Source organism: Amblyomma americanum, chromosome 5 (assembly GCF_052857255.1).
Source record: "Amblyomma americanum isolate KBUSLIRL-KWMA chromosome 5, ASM5285725v1, whole genome shotgun sequence".
Taxonomy (NCBI): domain Eukaryota; kingdom Metazoa; phylum Arthropoda; class Arachnida; order Ixodida; family Ixodidae; genus Amblyomma; species Amblyomma americanum.
In genome coordinates, this window is record NC_135501.1 from 110,791,234 (window position 1) to 110,810,763 (window position 19,530).

At 44.4% G+C, this 19,530-nt stretch overlaps 1 protein-coding gene across 1 annotated transcript in view; it reads left to right on the top strand.

Moving 5' to 3' along the window:
- The window catches only part of LOC144132603 (ATP-binding cassette sub-family C member 3-like), a 112,795-nt gene extending 93,611 nt beyond the window's left edge, over nt 1-19,184 (top strand). The window contains exons 17-27 of the mRNA XM_077665132.1: nt 1,064-1,245; nt 1,979-2,054; nt 2,896-3,091; nt 5,929-6,239; nt 7,121-7,462; nt 8,607-8,708; nt 11,763-11,978; nt 12,366-12,524; nt 15,161-15,327; nt 16,883-17,077; nt 18,853-19,184. Of these exons, the coding sequence (XP_077521258.1) occupies nt 1,064-1,245; nt 1,979-2,054; nt 2,896-3,091; nt 5,929-6,239; nt 7,121-7,462; nt 8,607-8,708; nt 11,763-11,978; nt 12,366-12,524; nt 15,161-15,327; nt 16,883-17,077; nt 18,853-19,018 (2,112 nt within the window). The 3' untranslated portion in view covers nt 19,019-19,184. The remainder of the gene's footprint in view (nt 1-1,063; nt 1,246-1,978; nt 2,055-2,895; nt 3,092-5,928; nt 6,240-7,120; nt 7,463-8,606; nt 8,709-11,762; nt 11,979-12,365; nt 12,525-15,160; nt 15,328-16,882; nt 17,078-18,852) is intronic.
- The last annotated feature ends 346 nt before the right edge of the window (nt 19,185-19,530 follow it).

Consider the following 19,530-nt stretch of genomic DNA (forward strand, 5'->3'; position numbering starts at 1 on the left):
GAAGCAGCGATGATTTATGCTGCCACTCATGTAAGCCTAACTCGCTTTTAATCTTCGCTGGCCTTCGTCCAGTCAATCAGTTTATATTTTTCCGCGATAGCGTTGAAGGCCCCGTTAAGCAAAAAATCCGGCGTCGCTGTTGTGATCGAAAAATCCCGAGCATGACTCCGGCTGTTTGTGCCCGGAGAGTGACCTAGGACGGAGGCGTACCACCCAGGTAACGTGACCTTGCGGCGTCATGACATCCTGCCAAATGAATAGTGAGCAAACTGCCCACCGTTGCAGATTGCAGTAAAATTAATGATCGGTCACTCGGGAAGAGTAACCTGGGTCACACAAGGCCTATTGCTGGGTGCACCTGTGCATCGCTTAACCACTGCGGCAGGTTGGATATCAGGACTACCAGGGATTTAGAATGTAAAGTAGCGAATGACCTTCTGCATATATAGGAGTTAAGGGTATGACGCTATTGCGGAACACCCTTAAGGCGGTACTTATGTGTCCCTTCCCATTTGTATTGCTGCACTAAAGAATTATCGGTCTTCGCAGCAGAAACGCTTTTTATAGTGAGTATTTAGCCTTAAGCATCCTCATTGCGCCGTCGCCGACCAGGACAAGCTGTGGTGGTGTGGGCCATTCTTGGATAGGAATGAATTTTTTTCCAGCAGCTTCTTAAAACCCTTACTCTTTTTTTTTGTACCAGCAGGGCTGCGCTGGGGTAGATACTAATTGTTATCGCTCCCTTACTGAACCCACCTCAAACTTGAGGGATTGATTGCTGAGAAACGCTCTCTTCTTTTAACGCTGGTTTCGCTTCATTCTTCTACAATTATTTTGATGCCCATACAGTTTTCCAACGCTTCTCGCCTAGGTGTGTTTTCAAGTCAAACGTTAGCGCACCGAACCTTTACAGAAAAACAAAGTATTTCACACAGCGATTTTGGCGTTGATTCATGTAGTAACTGTTAGATAAAATAATTTATTGTCACTTTTACACAGTTCAAGCTGTTGCATTCTGCGGGCAACTAACGTGGGGATAATTCTGAAGCTTCTACATTTCCAGACACGAATTATCGTATGCAGCCAAACTCGATACCTGCAGCAGATGGATCAAATTATGCTTGTCGCCGACTCCAAACTTACTATTTTTGATGACATCAGTGAACTTATCAAAGACCCGAGATGTCCTACCACAATCAGGGAAGGAATTCATATTAAGGACACAAGCAGACTCGGATTCAGCAGGTAAGCAGAAAAAAATCAAAATCTTAAGTAACATAAAGTTAAAGGGTTTTCACATCGCGCATCTACCTTTTTCATATATGAGCATTAAACCTTTAAGCACAATTTCCAATGTACGTCCTCGCAGCGTGCCAGAATATTCATCAATCTTTGCTATGGATGTAGTTTGAGAGATTTTGTCTTCAACAGACACATGACCTATAATGAGCGCTTTTTTATGGCGGCCCGTATTAACTTAAACCACCGGGGGCTCAATAAAGTGTGCTGGCATCGCACATCGTAGTGCCTTTTCTTGCATTCGCCTGTTTTGAAACGCGGCTTTCTCGGCCTGATTCGATCTTGCGAATTTAAGATCACGATACAGAAGCCAAAGTTACGTATCCACCACGGCGGGTAGAAGCATCTGTATTAATTATATGCCTTATCATTGTTATTATAAGCGAAATCAATCTAAAAGAAAACATAGTGTTTATTTATCTCCCAAAAGGTCAGAGCATAAATACTGCACAACAAATAGTTTAGTTATGTTGTGTTCTCTGCCGTCATTTTATTTTTTCGCTCTTTACCCATGAATACGTCCAAACTAGCGCAACTTCTCACGTTAACGAAATAGTTTGGTGCGATGTGCGCACACTGTATTCTAACTGCCATGAAAGAGCCAACTGTTAATTTTCCTTAATTTCACTTAGATATCTGTGCCCTCAACTTGTTAACACTGCTGTCACTGCTGCTTCAGAAACCTGGCCCTAACTCAAGCAATTGGCAAAGTTACTCATCAAGTAACCGAAGAAGAAAGTATGGAGTCGCTTATGGTACGTTGAATTTTCTGGGGACTCAGTGAGTATTCAGCAAGTACAGCCTTGTCTACTCCGAATTCAGCAAGCGTGCGTTCTTGGCTAGGGCTTGTTACATATGTTGAAAGAGCCAACTACGCTTTCAAGCAGGTACCGGAAAGTATGCTGCTGTGTTAACCTGAATGCGACTAAATTGTGTGCAGTAATGAGGTTGTCAACAGAGTCAAGAGGGGCTAGCAAGACATAGTAAACTATTCTTACAACACATCACAAGGAGTGGATGAAATCTTGTGCCAATGTCTCAGAGGCCGGCTGTATTTAAAGGTTGCCAAACATGAGCAAGGTCTAGAACTTCGAGTGGTAATGGTAGGGATAAGGAGTGGACTGAAAAAAAATAAAGGGGTCGTGTAGAAAAGAGAATGATCCAATCGAGCATAGATTTTGCAAAAATGTGGACAAGCATGGTATTTTAGGCATGCTAGGCAGCTGCTCATTGCAGATAGCGGAACATATCTCACTTAAAGGAGAATGTGTGTTTGTCGAAGATTACCGGTTTTCAGAGTGAGCGTATATTTGCTACCTAGTAAAAGAAATAAGGCTGCAATTTTTGTAAAAGTAGGAGGTAGACCTTTAAAACTTGGACTTAGAAGTGCCGTTGTGGTTGCGCAGCATACCAGGACGAGCACCGCTAGATGATCGTCGAAAAGATCCCGGTGAGATGTTCCAGATAACGCAAAAAAACACTCCATACGAAAACTTTACGAAGCTAAAGTAAGCAATGATGCCTTAAGGCCACGAAAACAAAATGCCACCGAAAATGCCACCTTTTGTTATGAACGATGTTACTTCTATGTTTCAGGGAACCATGGACCTATTTTCCTCTGCAGTGCGGATAAGTGGTCCCTTCATTGTGGTCGCTGCTCTATGCTTCATGGCCCGTGGTGGAGCAGTGGGTTCATATCTGGTTTGGATGAAACAGTGGACGGACGCGGGTACCGACGAGACACCAACGTCTGTGTGGATTGCGGGCCTAGCGGCCATTTGCCTTTCGGACGGTGAGGAGATGATCTTGGTTTGCTTGTTGGGCAAAGCTTTGAAGAGTGTTTATTGGCTTCTTTGTTCAAAACCAGCACTTGGCGTTATCCGTTTGGCTGCCACGCCAGTGACAATTAGGAATCTCCTGAGTGATATCAGTACCACTGGAGTTTTCTCAAGTTCGTCGAGGTTGTCGTGACTCTTAAAGGCGCCCTTTCTCGAAGATTTGGTGTCGGCGTAAAACTGAGCGTGGCCGACTCTAGCCACGATTTTTAAGCCGAAGACCAGACGAAAACGAATAGCCGCTGCCCATTTGTTTTCCTGTTTAAGGAAAAAGAAATTGCCCAAAAATTAATTTCATTTCCGCCGCTGTGCTCCTTGCCGTAAAGAAGTTTGCAGCGGCGTCCGTGGTGCTTTCCAAGCCACGTGAGATGAGCTGCATTTAGCATAGTGGAGAAATATTAGCTTAGGCGTATGCACATTTGTGATGCTGGCTGCGTACGTGCAGTGGCGTCGCATGGCTGCACCCTACCACTGCTCCTGCGCAACTGGCGTCGGGTAAACCAGCACACGTCCGTGCTAGTGCGTTTGCCCTATGCTAATTGTTTTTATTTTCGGTTGTTCTTGGAGAAAGGCTGGCGTTCGAATGAAAAATGCAGTTACATGCTATGCATCTCCCTTCCCCGAGGGCTTAATACAAATCAGCAATAAAAAAAGCTTAAAAACTTTACTTACAACATTTCTTATTTTAACTGCATGCTTAATTCCAGGTTGTAGCTGTGGTTGCATGTAACAAAATGGGCAAAACTGGGGGGGGGAATATCTATGGTTTCGTGAAAACCTAGGAGAGTGTGAGAACACAGAGTGCCTGAAGATTAAGCGCGTATACGTGACTTTGCAGGTGTTTGCAACATCTGAAATATTTCACCTGAAACTGTTGTATGCCTCACAAACCAGCAGGCACGAAGTATTTGAGCCGCCATAAAAGCGTTAATTCAGTTCTGCTTAGCGAAACGAGGACAAAAAGGCCGACAGACCGATGGGAGTAACCAGGCACCCACAGAAGTGCAACAACCAATGAATGCTGAATTTTCGTTTCATCAAAGCAAAACATTCGTTAAAAAGCGCTAATAAGAAACTAATGTTGCAAAAGAGAAAAGAATATAAGGGTGTGATACTTTAACACACATAAGGTTTTATTTATTTATTTATTTATTCATTTATTTATTTTCATTTCTTATTTATTTATTTACTTATTTATTTATTCATGCTGCCAGCACCGGCCAAGGCAGGAGATGCAGTTTTACAACTGCACATTTTGTTAGAACTATTCCATAGAAATACAAAAAAATCACGAACTCTTTGAACATTAAGAACTCTTGCATGTCACTGACAGCACATAATATGAAAAAATGCTGACAAAAAAGAAAAAAATGTACACACAGAAAAGAATATTTGAATAGTGCACAAATCGTCAGCCGCAGTGCTGCGGTGTGAAATAAAGAAAGGCGCGTGGCCGTAATAGCAAAGTACAAGCAATTGTAATTAAGAGCATGTCCGACTATCAGAAGTTAATTAAAAGAAAAACAGACAGCAATGTACACCGATCACATCGACGATGACAGGTAATAAGGCTAGTATACAAAAACAATTTTATGCACTCAGAATATTGCCGTAGTGCAGCTTCAAATCCCTTGATGATACAACAGTCGATTTGCCGATAAATGGCAGAAAACGGCGACACAGAAGGCCTCCCGCTATGAAATATTTAATACTCCTTAATTCAAATTTACGTGTTTGCTGCTGAGCACCTCGGCACAGAACGGGCACGTTTTCAATGTTCAGTAGCTAATTCCAGTTCCTGGACTTGTGCTTCCTACGCGATAAATTTGGGGGACACTTAACTTCAGCATTGAAGACTATGCCACGACGGCGCTACTGGGTCCCGTCAGTGGCTCCACTTGATCGCATTAACATATTACCCAAACATGTGCTCTATCAATGCTATCACATCGCGTAGCGCACCATTGCCGCGTGACAGAAACGTGTGGTCATTCGTTGTGGCTCACTCCTATCTAGCATGCAGCTTGGTAGTCACTTAGTCAATACTTCCTTAATTAGTGCCTGTGTAATTGCGGTAAATAAGCTTCCATATTACGTGAAAGAAAACACGACATACATTAAAAACGCTACTTTAATCAAGCCGCATGAACGTGCGTGTGTAGCCATGATGCATTACTCAAAATCGAAGGGTACGATTCCTCTTTAATTACTCCAGTGTTGTTTTCAGTGCATTTAACTTATATACCGAGATCTCGTAGTGACATTTGTTTCACGTTGCGAACTTGAGAAAATTTTATGAAAAATTTTAATTACTTTCAATTCCGCCGCTTCAAATCCGGAGTTTCGCGCCATAAGAACGTCGGACGCCATCGACGGGACGCGGCATATCCCACTGAACAACTGCACTGAAGCCATCGCTTCAAAACGCATTCCACGCCTGAAGCCCCGCAGCTGGGTCCAAAATAGTTCAGTGAGCAGCAAGCTTTCAAATTGGAATTATATCGTCGTGTCACAGAGCATGAACGAACAAGGAATTTCCAGTACTGGTTAACAATTAAAATCTCTTATCAACAACTCGAATGTGCAGCGCACAAACTGCAAGTTTACTTGTTGCTGTGGTTAAAGCTGCCTGGTTATTACTTGCTTGCGTTTCCTCTTACCCTCGAAACAGAGTCAACATTTGCTGAGACTGTTCATCGATGCTGTTTTCAAAGCTAAATTCGTGACGATTAATGACAAAAATGTCAATCACGCCCCCACCTTAAACCTCTCTATTCCTCGCATGATTAAACAGTCCTCCTTGGCTGGCTGGGCGCCTTCACCCTGGCAGTCGCAATGAAGAACCTCTCCTTCCGGTTACAAGGGGCGATGGTGAGCCGGGTGCTGGACAGCCCGGTGGATTTTTTCGACTCTACACCACGGGGCCGTGTTCTCAATCGCTTCTCTACAGAGCTCGAGAACGTTGACTGCTGCCTCTATCTGTCACTGAAGCAGATCCTGCAAACACTGCCCGCAGGAATCGCTCGCATTGTCGTGACGGGCCTCCAAGCACCAGCCGCAGGGGTGCTGGGAGGCGTCACTGCCGCCTTCTACCTAGCCACGATGGTACGCCAATGTGTCAGTCGTTTTTTTCAGTTGAGCAGAAACTGTTTCCTGCGCATTCAGGAATTCAGGACGCTATTATGGCGTGAAATAAACTGTTCCAGGCGCTGCTAGACCCCGAGATTGGAAACAAATATTTTTCCGCCGGAAAACTATATATATCCGCAACTAAAGACAGCCCGTCTGTTACTTTTCGGACGCAAAACAAAAATTGTCAATATGTCTAGAAGCATGGACAACAATTTGAACAAAGACTCACAATGTTTAGTAATTGTAACATGAAAAGGCTGGGATTTGTGAAATATGTGAAGGATCGTTGAGTAAAGTTCTGTTTTCTTCACGCTGGAAATTAAGCGATAAATTTATATTATTGCTGGTGGCGAAATCTGTCTGCGTGAAAATGGCAGAGGACGTGCCACCAAACTTTCTTTGTAAAAAATATGGCTAACTGTGTTAACTAGTTGGCGTAAAAGACCTCTCTAGTTGTATCATACACAACGCTACACTTACCTAAAAGAGACAGAGAAGGCACTCTTAGGTCCACCATGCTGTTATAAAATTCTGCCTAGTTTGGATTGCACACAATTGTGTCCCTAGTCCTTTACAGCGTTAAAGATTATGAAACAAACTATCAACATCGACATAACGCTGTCGTGATCTGCGGAATAGCGATGAGCTGTGGCTTATGATTTTTTTTCCTTGACATCCCCCATCCTTACGTATAAAGAAATACGTAAAAAGAACCGTAGGAACAGTCTATGTGATGTAGTTGCGGGGCAAAAAAAAGCCGTCTGAGAAGCTGGCGAATCAGAAAGCGTAAAAATTTAAAACAGCATTATTTCGTAGCGTTGTCTAGCTGTCCAAATCTAGGCAACAATCTGCAGGTCATCATGGCCAAGGCCTGCAATGCGGCACGTCGATTAGAGAGCGTCCAGGCGTCGCACCTGCTTCAACACGTGGCTGAGACACGAGACACACTGAGCGTACTGCGATCGTACGGCGTGGAGGAGCGCTTCTGTCGGCACTCCTATCGCCTAGTCGACGCTGCAATGAGGGCGCTGCTCACCCTTACCAACGGCCTCCGAAGCGTGCGGTTCCTGGGAGGTCTCTGCGGGTTCCTGGTCGTAATGGCGTCTGTGGCCTTTGCTGTGATTCTGCCTGGACGAAGCCAAGACCTTGCCAACAACGGAAGCGCCGTGGGGCTCGCTCTCAGTGCATCTGTCGGCGTGAGTTTACGACGCTGAGGCGCTCCTTGTCAATTGCGAACGGTAGAGAACAATGTGAATGGGAAGAGCCAAAAGCAGTTTTGACTTCTAGTCCTTTAGAACAAAGAACTTTCAGGGTTCAGTTCACAACTGTGGTAATAAGCGGCTTCTGTGTTCGAAGTGTGGCGTAACTGTGCCGTAATTTAACAAAGATACCCATTTAAACAAATCAATAGTTTGTTTTTCATAAAGTTTGGTTTGGTTGGGTTAACGGGCTTTAACGTTCCAAGTACCTTAGGCTATTAGGGACGCCGCTTTGAATGTTTCTGGAAATTTGAACACACTGGGGTTTTTAACATGCGCTGACATAGCACAGTACACGGGTCTGTAGCATTTCGTCTCCATCGAAATGTGACCGCCGCAGCTGGGGGTCGAACCCGACTCTTTCAGGTCAGCAGCCGTGCGCCAATATCAGCGAACCACAGCAACGGCTCGTTTATTTGCATAAAGTGCCCAGATGAGAGTTCTCTACTCAAGTGTTCATCTTCACAATCATTGTTAGACCAGTTAGGCCCTCTGCCACTGGCCTCTACTCAACTGTCTCCTGCAGCAGCTGCGGCCCTTTTCCACTGAAGTTTAATTATATCCTCTGCCCTCCTTTCTTTCTGGCTTGAGTTACTTGAGTCGTGCTCGACTTAGCAAGACAATGCATCTGCAAGTGGGCGATTACTAAGGTGTGTTTTTGTTCCCCACTCTTCCAAATATACTTCTTAATATGTAGACGTAAGAATTCCCATACAACTTCCAGTACTCCAGTGTCTGTGGTATGGAATCAATGTACGGGAGTTCAATTTGAAAAGACAACAATTCGTCGCAGCTATTTAAATTATGAAGGAGACAGCCTTTAATGGCTCAAACTCGCGTTGACCGTCTGTCCGCTCCATCGCCACCTAGATCACGGGACCTAAATCACGTGGCAGCAGGCTCGCGCCAGCTGTTCTTCTGTGTCATCAAATGAAGCCTGGCGCGGCCAATTCAAATCAGTGCAAAGGGTCGCAAATGGCTTTCGCCTTCCCGCAGTTAAGAGATATCTAAGTGTCTACAACGAATTTTTCTCTTAATTGATATAATTTCTTCTCTGTGACTACGCCTTTCATTCTTACAGGTCGCTTTCCTCATAATGGGCTCCTCGGGTTCAGTGTTCTTTTGTCTCCAGACGTTCGTCTTTGTTGAGCGCTGCGTGGACTACACTCGACTGCCTCCCGAGGTCTGTACCAGGTCACTGGAAAGGACTGAACAAGTATTTTCTGATCTTGGGACACAATATTTTGGTTGCCGGGTGTCAAAGACGTTAGTTATCAACAGGAAATTTCATTTTCCCGAACAATTGTTTCTTATTGGAACCGGCCCAGTTATCAGAAGATTGTAGTGATAAATATTCGCTTAAAATAGCAAACTGCTGAGCAACGAGATGCGCACAGAGAAAAACACTATGTAGCCATTACAAGAATGTGAATTAAATATTCGCTGGCAGGGCAGCTGAGAGGAAGATGTGAAAAGGGTCATGCGGGACAAGCCGCTGAAACGCTCGTCCAATAATATGCCTGAGCGGATGTATTTTGTCAGTAGGTTTCGTTCAAACCAACTTTCGCAAGCGCACTTTTTTTTTAAATGTGTGGGTTCATGCAATATCGCCTCCAGCAGTTAACCACCATGTATATAAACTTGAAAAAAGAATGGAGCGGCTTCGATATATCTCGTAGTTGGAGACCGTGAAAGTCTGATGAGCCGGTGAAAAAGCCACATTGAAGCAAAGATAACTTTCCGCCCAGTGTGACAGGTGGCGACGCAGTTCCTGTTCCAGAGAAAAACGTCTGACGGTTGTGATCACTAGCGACAAAGCGCTTTCGTCGCTCAATTCCTACCACCACGACACCCAAATGTGAAAATAAGCAGCACGACCCACCCAGGATAGTGTATTCGGTGAAGCCTGCAATGCCGCCCAAATAAGCCTACCCCCCCCCCCCCCCCCCCATATCAGCGACGCAGCGCACTGCAGGCCAGGTGAAACGGATAAAGACATATTTGCTGAGGGGAACATCCTTTATCTTTGTATAGCCACTCTTTCTTCAATGTTCACGGAAAAGTTATTCGTAGCAATTTACTGACTTAACGAAATTCACTGGTGCAGGGACAGAGAAAGTAGAATTAATACAGAAATTTGTGAACATTAGAATTTGTTTGTTGTTAAAATTATTATTAAATATTCCAAGCATATCTTCTAATAAACGTTACAAATAAAAACCCTCAGAAAGTTTAAACTTGACATAAAATTGAGAAGAGTGACTTGCAAAAAGTAATTGTTTTGTTCAAGAAAGACTGACGCGTACTTTCTGTTAGCACAGGGAGCAGCAAAGAGTGTGCTTTGTTTTAATGCCACCCCATTCAAGATTTTCAGTGATCTTGGTTGAACTTGGACGTCGTATCAAATTCAATTGTTATCGCCCCATGGTCAGCACATTCTGATTTAGCTTTTTGTTCAATTTGCTTATTTCATAATAATTACCGCAATCCACGTTTTCATTGATCCGTCGGTTTGCTTACGCAAATTCTCCCCACAATTTATCCCCTTCAGGCGCCAATTATATCTACTGAAAATAAAAATCATATTTTGCATAAATGACGATCAGTAGACCAAGCAGGATTGATGTGCCAAAAGTTAGACAAAATATTCACATATAAGCATATTTTATTTGTGTCCACATTTGTGGACATAGCGCCTTAAACCTGATACATGATTGCAAGCACTGCTACATTTGCTTGCTCTTCAAAATGATCGTTATACATGAATGAATGTTTAGCGGTCACATGGAATTATTGTGCAGTTCATTACTTATAAAACCCATAAAAGCATTCATTCTGTGACGACAGGAACAGGAAAATTCGGTATTTAGAGCACCGAAAGTGGCTTTTAGTTGTGCAGCCTTCACGTCGGCGCTGTGTAATTAACGTGTTCAGAAGCTGGAGCTAACGGTTGCTTTCATCATAAGTAATGCTTCAAGTCCGGCTGCGTCGCAGGGGTCTCGGGTGATCTGAGCACAGGTGGAAAGGGAGTGAGAGACTGCATCTTGTGGCCTGTTTTACACATTGTATTTACAAAGATGAGAAGTGGTTTTTAAACGCGGTTGTTTGCTAAATTTATGCCAGGGACCTGAAACGAACTGTCCCCTCGCCCTACCAATGTGCTGATTGTTGTTTTGTAGCCTTGGAGCTGAGGCCGCCAGCTCTGAACTGACCAATGTGCGAGGGCACGGGCTGCTCTTTTTCATCCCCCTTTGCGTAGTGCTGCCACTTTGTAGTGATCTCCGCCTCGGGTTTCATATAAAATGTAATGATTCTTGATGAAAACCGCAGCGAAATTTTCAAAACGGCAGAGAAAAAATGTTTTGACCGCACTGAAAATGGTTGCTTCCTCCAGATTCATGCGTTCTATAATCTAGCACAGGTGGTCTCAGATCCTTTTTTGAATATTAGTAGAGGGCCTAAGAGCCTCCTAGACCTCCCTGACATTATTAAGTGGTCATAGCGCTCTGTGCTTGTTGGCAGCGGCTCAGCTAAGTGGCGGTTCTTTGCGACAATCTGCTGGTCTTCATTGCTCGGTCCATCGCACTTGTTTGAGGCGGTTCTACATCGGCTATTTTCATTTAAAACGCTTTAGCGCTGGAGCCGCACAACGTTCTCTTTGTACAAGCATAGTTTTCAATGCGCTTAAGCAGTAATCTAATTTCCAACCGTACGTGCAGAAAAAAAAGAAAACGACGCGTTGTGGCAAGAAAACGCCACTTTGATATTTTCGGCATTACAGCGCCATGTCCACGTATGTGGATACGGCACTCTGAACGTCTACCGCAGCAATTTTTCTTCGTCCGTGACAATGAAAATTGGTGTGCCATTTTAACATTAACCTATAGATATATTCCGATCCCTAATTTGCATCATTCACAATCATTTGTAACGATGGAATGCAATCAAGAAAGCTATTTACTCGTCCCGCCAAAGAATGATCTGATGCTCATATTATCTTTTTTTCTACAAACTCATTTCACTGTAGCACAAGAGGTAGTGCCACAGACTTTACAAGGAGGGCCAAAATAGAAAGATCCCGGTATTTATATGTGGAAATTCGCCTTGCGAACGAAAATACGATGAGGTTTAAATCGCGTTCACTTATGTGGTCCACCCGTATCAAGGGATTATTCAATAGCCGCTTCCCTTTGCATCAATAGCTGATTTTTCTTTCGTTTTCTTCGGACCTAACCAGGCGGGCTTGAACGAAGCATCTGGCAGCGAGCCAGATGGAGAGAAAACTTCGCCAGGTATCCGTAGCCACGAGCCCGTTGTTGCCGGTCGGCAAGACTCGGTGACGTGGCCTTCGAAGGGAAAGCTGGAGTTTGACAAATACGCAGCCTCCTACAAGCCTGGAATCTTGCCAGATGTTCTTCACGATGTGTCATTTGTTGTACTGCCCCGTGAGAAGGCAAGTTTTCTTGAAGTTGACAAACATATCAGCTCATACAAATGCTGTTTCGGTCTTACTTCTTGATTGTTGTAGAAGATGCGGGAAGTAATTATCTCTGCACTTTTTATAATCTAGAGAACAGCAAGTCTTCCGTAAACTAGTGTCTCATCAGAAGGCAGCCTCGCTTTTAACAAGTTGGCATCTTACGTCGGCACATCCTCACTGCGACCGAAGTGCCGCTATCACTGTGTTGCATTGCAATTGTTGGCTTCTGAAAAGTGACTATGGGCGAAGTTGTAAATTCCTGTGCAGACGCCATCCGCGTCAGAGCAGGACTCACCGTTGCTTGCACACGGCATCAGCGCCTGAGATTTTTGATTTACATCTTGTGTCCGATTCTTTCAGGTTGGTATAGTCGGCCGCACCGGAGCCGGAAAGTCCTCGCTCTTTATGGCAGTGCTCCGCGTGTTGAAAGCATCCGCCGGATGCATTCGCATTGATGGCGTCGATATAGCAGCCGTGCCACTGCGGAGACTGCGTTCTGTGGTCACCGTCATTCCACAGGCAAGATGTTTTTTTCTAACTTCACCACATCGTAACTACGCTGAACCTGTCTCAAATTTTACTTCCAAAGCTCAAGCAGAATTCTACAAAATTCATGCGTTGTTCGACCGGTCTTTCTTACATGTCTAGTAAATAATACACCCTGTATGTATCGGTGACCTGAGACACCACAGCTCTGAAGCCATCTGTTCTAACATGGCTGCCGACAATAGTATTGAAATAATTTTATATTTCTAAAAGAAGGTTCGGCCATATCCGCCCACCTACTGCCAAGCCGCGATGGAAATTCAGTTGTCTCAAGTTCTGCACTATCTTTCTGAGCATAGGCACCGTCTTCGTTTTCGGCTAGCTTTCGTTTGCGGCAGGAGAAAAGTTAATTACATATTCAGAAATATGTTTTCTAAGATTTGCACGTGCATACAGTGGGCAGTTTGGAAAATGTACAAACGATTTTCTGGCACCGTAATTTCGCGACTTTCGTTAGCATCCTATTTTTCACTTGAGTTGGTGCAATCAGATAGTTGCTTTATTCTTGATTAAGGGAAATATAGCGCTACTTTTGACATTAGAAATAAATGCTTGAAATCAGTCGTAAAACCAGTAGGTTGAGTTATGGCGATGAACCAGAGGATAAATATCGTCATAAAAAGAACCACGTGGCACGGGCAATTACGTAGACTTAAGGAGTTTACTGGTTGATCTTGGAAGCGAAATACGCTTTTTACTCCGCATATTCTTTCTCTCTCTCTCTCTAGAGTACTCTAGATATTGTGGAAAGGGCTAAGAGTAACCTATGAACGTCCGTTCTTTACAGACTTGATTAAATAAAAAAATAGTATGTCTAAACATGGTTTTCATTTAGTGTGCTTTATTACCTTGGGCAGCTCTTTGTACACATTTGACATTTTTATCTCCGCTTTACGTAATTATGCGTTTTGCTAATTATCAGTCCTGCATAAGTACAAAGCCATGTTTTGTGCAGGGCGCGCCTTTCCTAGGATCAGTTAAACTGCTCTCTGATTTTCCTGAGGTAATGTTAGAAACAGCACAGCATGCAACTGCACATATCCTAAGCAGCAGAGGTTATCGGCCCAGTATTGAAAGTGTATTCATAAAGGCTGATCCTACAAAGGAACAGTGTGACACCATCCATTTCCAATAATTGGCCATTTACCTGTACTGCTTGTGAAGTGCCAGAGAAGGTATTTTAGCGTTAGATTAAGCAGCCAGCTTAGCCTGCATGCGCGTAACTTGGATTGTAAGCAGTTCCAGACAAAAATGTTATTAAGAATTCCAAAATATGTATCTAAGCATTTGCACAAAGTACTTATTAAGGCATCTAGACTGCTAATTTCCCACAGTAATTTCGCTAGTTAACTCTTTGCTTGACGCAAATTGTCGCAGTCGTTACCTGTCAGGCCTAAGGAACAGCATGAGCCAGCAAATTTTTCGAGGAATTTCAACGATTGCTGATAGCCACATTCTTATGACGTCATGTTGAGATCAGCGGTCAAATATATGTGGAATTTGGGAAATTAGCGATAACTGGACATGAAATACATTGTCCGTAGGGAAGAATTGTTTTCAAATATCGAAGGAATGTGCGCTACGGGACGCACGGACCGCAGCGGCGACGTAGTTTCCTAATGTAGCAACTGTTCGGTTTTGCCACTTCGTGTGGCAAATCGAATGGGGACGCACACATGGCTCATAGTATAACCAAGAAGCTCACACTGCCATTTTGAAGTGTTCGTTCATTATTCAAGCGTTAAGTGAGCGCAAACATAGGCGCGCTCGCTGTTGCCATCATACGTGTACGATGGTCGAGAGCGCCCTGTGCAAAGCAGTTGCATACTGCGCGAGCACTACGCTGTTGCGGAGAACCGACGTGGAAAACAGGGCTGTAGAAGATAGCATGAAGCATCTTTTTCTTAAATGATTGTGTAGCGTTGGCACGTAAAATATAAGAGACCCCTATTGGAGGCTTCCGAATTATTTTAGAACAGCTGGTGCCCTTAAAGGCTCAGTTGCCTCGCGCATCACACATAAGTTTTTGATTTTCAACGGCACCAAAATACGGCAGTCGCGGCTGAGGCCGATCATTCGACCACGGGGCCAGCAGCCGAACGCCAGAGCCACTCAGCTATTGCGGTGGTTAATGTACGAGTGCTAACAGTTGCGGTACAAATAGAAAGAAGCGGATAGGGCGCGAACAGACTTTCAAAAAAAACTTTGTTATGAAAAATGACACAGATACAGTTAACATGAAGGAAAACCAAGCGCAGCAGTCATGAACACCCAAAGCAACTACAACCAGACGCAAAAACAACGCGAGCTTTTTAACGGTCACTTGCTCTCGGAACACGCGTTTGCCGTCATCTTCAAGCACTCGTCGAGCCTAAATGGTCCCTTAATAAATTCAGTCGCTTCATGTCAATTGCTTCCATCACCTTTCTTTGTCACTGCACATGGCCATCTCAAAGGTATAAGTGCGACTTCTCGGAAAACATGAAATTTTCCCTTTTTTTTTGTATGGGAGGTTTCGGTTCCAAAATAAAAGTCTTTCATACACCGCTGTGAGGCGCTTTCTTCCGCCTTGCGCTCTTGAACGATATTTTGTCTCTGCCACCGCACAGGACCCCTGCTTGACACGCGGCACCTTGCGCAATGTCTTGGACCCTACTAATACCTGCTCCGATGAGGATGTGTGGTGGGCATTAGAGCAAGCGCATTTGACGGCTTTCGTGTCACGCCATCCGATGAAGATTCTCATGGACGTGGAAGACGTTGACAACAACTTCAGGTACAGTTCAGAGCGTTGTGCACGTTCTACGTGACATGCATGAATTGACCTCATTTCATCAGTTCAGTGCACAAAAAGAGCTGTGGCTTTCACGTGAGGTTCCAGTAACATTTTCTAAACCTGCATCGTTTATAGAGCATCGTCGTGCTGTACCTTAGGATATATTCAGATAAAATCGCAGTTTATTCGCCACATGAAAGACTTCAAATAGAGGGGAGGTGCAAGGAAAAGCATTGTATGTTAATAAAAGCCAGCAATGTTTGCTTTCATCTAGGGGCTATGCAGAAGAATGTAGTGGTCCACGCCGCGTTAGTGCATAGTAGGCCGGACATTTCCACACTTTATCTCCGCATTAGCCCGCCGATAACTATCCAGCGCTTTACCAACCTGTTCCGTCTCAGGTGGGCATTTTAATACAACATTCAGAAAAGTGCAGCCACACTCAGGCAGACGTGTGCAGGATTAGCACATGCCAGTTGTGCACAAAAAGTGGGATCTACGCCGTTAGGTGGCGCATACCTTCCACTGTGCAAAGGCTGACAGGTGACTCAAAAACAGACGGGCACCATAAGGTTAGAAATGTAGGATTAAAGATGTATCTAAAGAAAATGGCGAAGGTGTAGATTGATCTATAACACCGTTAAAGAAATATAAGGCAAAAAGCTGGGCATAGCGGCAACTGCCGCCACCCCATTTCAAACGGGACGTTCCTATCTTCGATACATTCCATCAGACAGACTGCATAAAGAAATAAAGTAACAAAGCCGAACATGTTGAGAACTTCCTCCACGCCTTTTAAAATAGGACGGTTGTATCTTCCATCAATCTTCAATGCACCCATTATGCTTGCACAGCAGAATTCTAATATTTGTGCATGCTAGCACGAAAACGCCGGGCTGAAGGCCTCATCATTTTTGCAGATTTGTCCTAATTTTAAATAAGGGCACTCAATTCTATGATTGCTCTCTGCTTCAAGCCATCATTACCTATTCCGTCTTGAGCTGCTTCCCAGTTATGTCTTTCTCCACATCGTCTTGCCACTACTTCCTAGGTGGCCCTTCGAGCTTCTTCCATCTAATTTCTAGTTTCATCCTGTGCTTTCGAATGTATGCGTCGTCTCTGCTGGTCAAATGATTAAAGCCGTAGCCTTTTGTTCTTTTCCTGTCTTTCAATATTTGAGAATTCGGCTTTTGCTTCTATGTTCTCGTTCCGCACTTTCCGCTTTCTTGCTACTCTACACTCATTTGCGCCGCTCCGATAGTTTACAAGTTGGCCTTAATTAAAGCCCCCTATATAACTTGGAACCTTGCCGAATTAGAGGTCACCTAGGCTAACTGAACTAGCATTAAAATGGCAGGCGGAAAGGGTGTCTGGTTTACCCTACTTATATATTCTTAGTAATTATTTCTGTGCATGAACTTTTCTGTTCGCTCAAGCCGCCATGATATGCTCCTTAGAGCATAGCTACAACGTGACATACATAGCACCAATTAGAACAACTATCAGCTTCGTCTGCCTTTACTGCAACAAGCCAACCATGACTGTTTCTGCGCAGTGCGGGGCAGCGCCAGCTAGTGTGCCTAGCCAGGGCCCTGCTGCGTCGACCACGTGTGCTGCTGCTGGACGAGGCCACGTCCCACATGGACGGGGACACAGATAGGCTGGTTCAGAGCACGCTGAGGGACAGCTTCGCGCACTGCACGGTACTGGCCATTGCCCACAGGCTGGACACCGTGCTCGACTACGACAAGTGGGTGATCTTGAATGCGCTACAGTTTGGACGTTGCAACATACACTTGATGAAAGCATTCACATTTTGCAGCCGAGCGCTGTAGATAGGAAGAATAATCCAGCTACGCCGAAGGCGCTTTTTACTTTAGTGTTGACGTGTTCATACCTTCCTTTATAATTAGCCGCACTCTACGCGGTGAAGAGACGCATCCACCTACAAGAATCATGTCATCATACCTTCCGCTTAAATGTACAGTTGACTCCGTGCCTAACTAGTGACAACTTGATGAAACAATACAAGTACACCAACGTAATTTAACATATTTTTCCTACATAGCTATTTTATTGACATGAACGACAAACAAATATATGAATCATTTTTTCTTTCTAGGAAGGCAAACTCTCAGAGAAAAAAAAATGCATGAATAGTTTTCGTGTAAGGTTTTATGTCTGGGTGGCAAATAAATTTGCAGGAGAAAATAAATCGTAGAGCAACGTAAACACTGTGTGGGCATTTAAAAAATCGTACTCCAAGTGCACAGAATTATCATGCTTTCAAATCGCTTATTCTTGAAAAGCAACGGCTATGTTGTCGCCACCTGAAGTATTTCAAACACAAGAAAACATGGTGCGGTTGAGGTGTCTACTGAAAAGTGACAGTTGCTACGACATTTCGCTCCCTCAAAAACGTTCATTTATAAAGGGCGCCTTTTGCGTTTCGCCTCCATTGAAACGTGGCGGCCACAGCTGGGCCGCCGAATGATCGAAGTCACGAGAAAGCTAGAGCGCAGTTGTCAGCCAGAGCAGGGCATTTAAATAAGCTCATGACAACTCCATAATGTCATGAGCCTAAAAGAAAGTATTTTATATTTTTTCTCAGCACAAGGAGCGCACCACTTTTTATCTCAGATGTGGGCAGCACAAAGAAGAACGCTTGCTCTGACAGAGTCAGCGGTGCAACAGTTGCATGTAGCGATATCAGGGGTAGGCAACTCCTGTTTTCTCGGTTTCAACTACTTCAGCGCACCTGGCGACCGGAGGTGACTAATGCTTAAAATTGAACGAGTCCTGCCACACCCGTAGAGTGACAAGGCTGTGGCCGTGGCTGAGTTGTCTGAGCGCACGTGAAACGAATCTACTCGTTTTTTGACGGACGGTTGTTCGAATCCGGCTCAAGGTGAAGCTTTTTTCAGCTTGATACAGTGGTCACGACGACGATGGGACGCTCAAGTTGGCTTCCCTCCGGCCGCTATGGGAAAAATTGGCGCTGACCTCTCTGTGGGCCAGACAATGTTGTACATGGAAGTTTCCTACCCCTGACTGAGTATAGTTGACGTCTTTTTTGTCAGCAGCCGACAAGAAAGCTCGCATTGTTTATTTGATCGGCAAAAGTCCATCTGCCCCGCCGCGGTGGCTCAGTGGTTAGGGCGCTCGACTACTGATCCGGAGTTCCCGGGTTCGAACCCGACCGCGGCGGCTGCGTTTTTATGGAGGAAAAACGCTAAGGCGCCCGTGTGCTGTGCGATGTCAGTGCACGTTAAAGATCCCCACGTGGTCTAAATTATGCCGGAGCCCTCCACTACGGCACCTATTCTTCCTTTCTTCTTTCACTCCCTCCTTTATCCCTTCCCTTACGGCGCGGTTCAGGTGTCCAAAGATATATGAGACAGATACTGCGCCATTTCCTTTCCCAAAAAAACCAATTATTATTATTAAGTCCATCTTGGGCGCTGTTGCAAGTTTGCTAATAGCGTGTTTTTTTAGTTGTTTGATTTTACTGTTTCTTCCACGCAGGATCCTTGTGATGGAAGCTGGACGGGTGATTGAATTCGCACCTACTAGCAGCCTGGCCACCAATCAGGGCACCGAGTTTCGGACTATGTTGCTTTCGGCAGGACTTGCGCCAGAGGGCGCAGCCTTCGATTCTACAGAGCTGAGCATTGAAAGCACATGGCTGTAGCGAAAATTTTGCCCTTCGAAGCAGTGCCACAGATTGACGTCAACAACATTCATTTCTCATGAAAACACATCTACAAAAGCTGTATGACTGAAAATTATGCAAGAATCCCATAATGTCTAGCTCGATGAGCGTAGACTTCAGCTTTTAATAAATGAGTCGAAATTTGCAAAAAAGAGCACTTCAGTCTATGCACAACCAGAGCTTCGCGGAATTTCTTCAGTAGCTTAGCGCCAGATTTTAAGAAACGAACACAGGCCATAAGTGTCATTATTATCGTTTTCAGGTGTTGTGTATTCAGATCATTAGTCAAGTGGAAGCTGCCTTGCGTTATTTGCTACATAACTATATGAAACTTGTTTCTGTTCCTAATTGAATGAATGCAGCGACAGAGGTCATATATAATAGTTCGCTAACAAGTATATAACATAAAACCTTGAATTTTATACCATGGTTATTTATTATGGTTCACGTCTATATGAAAGGAAGAGAACCTGACAGACGGTTACGGTAGT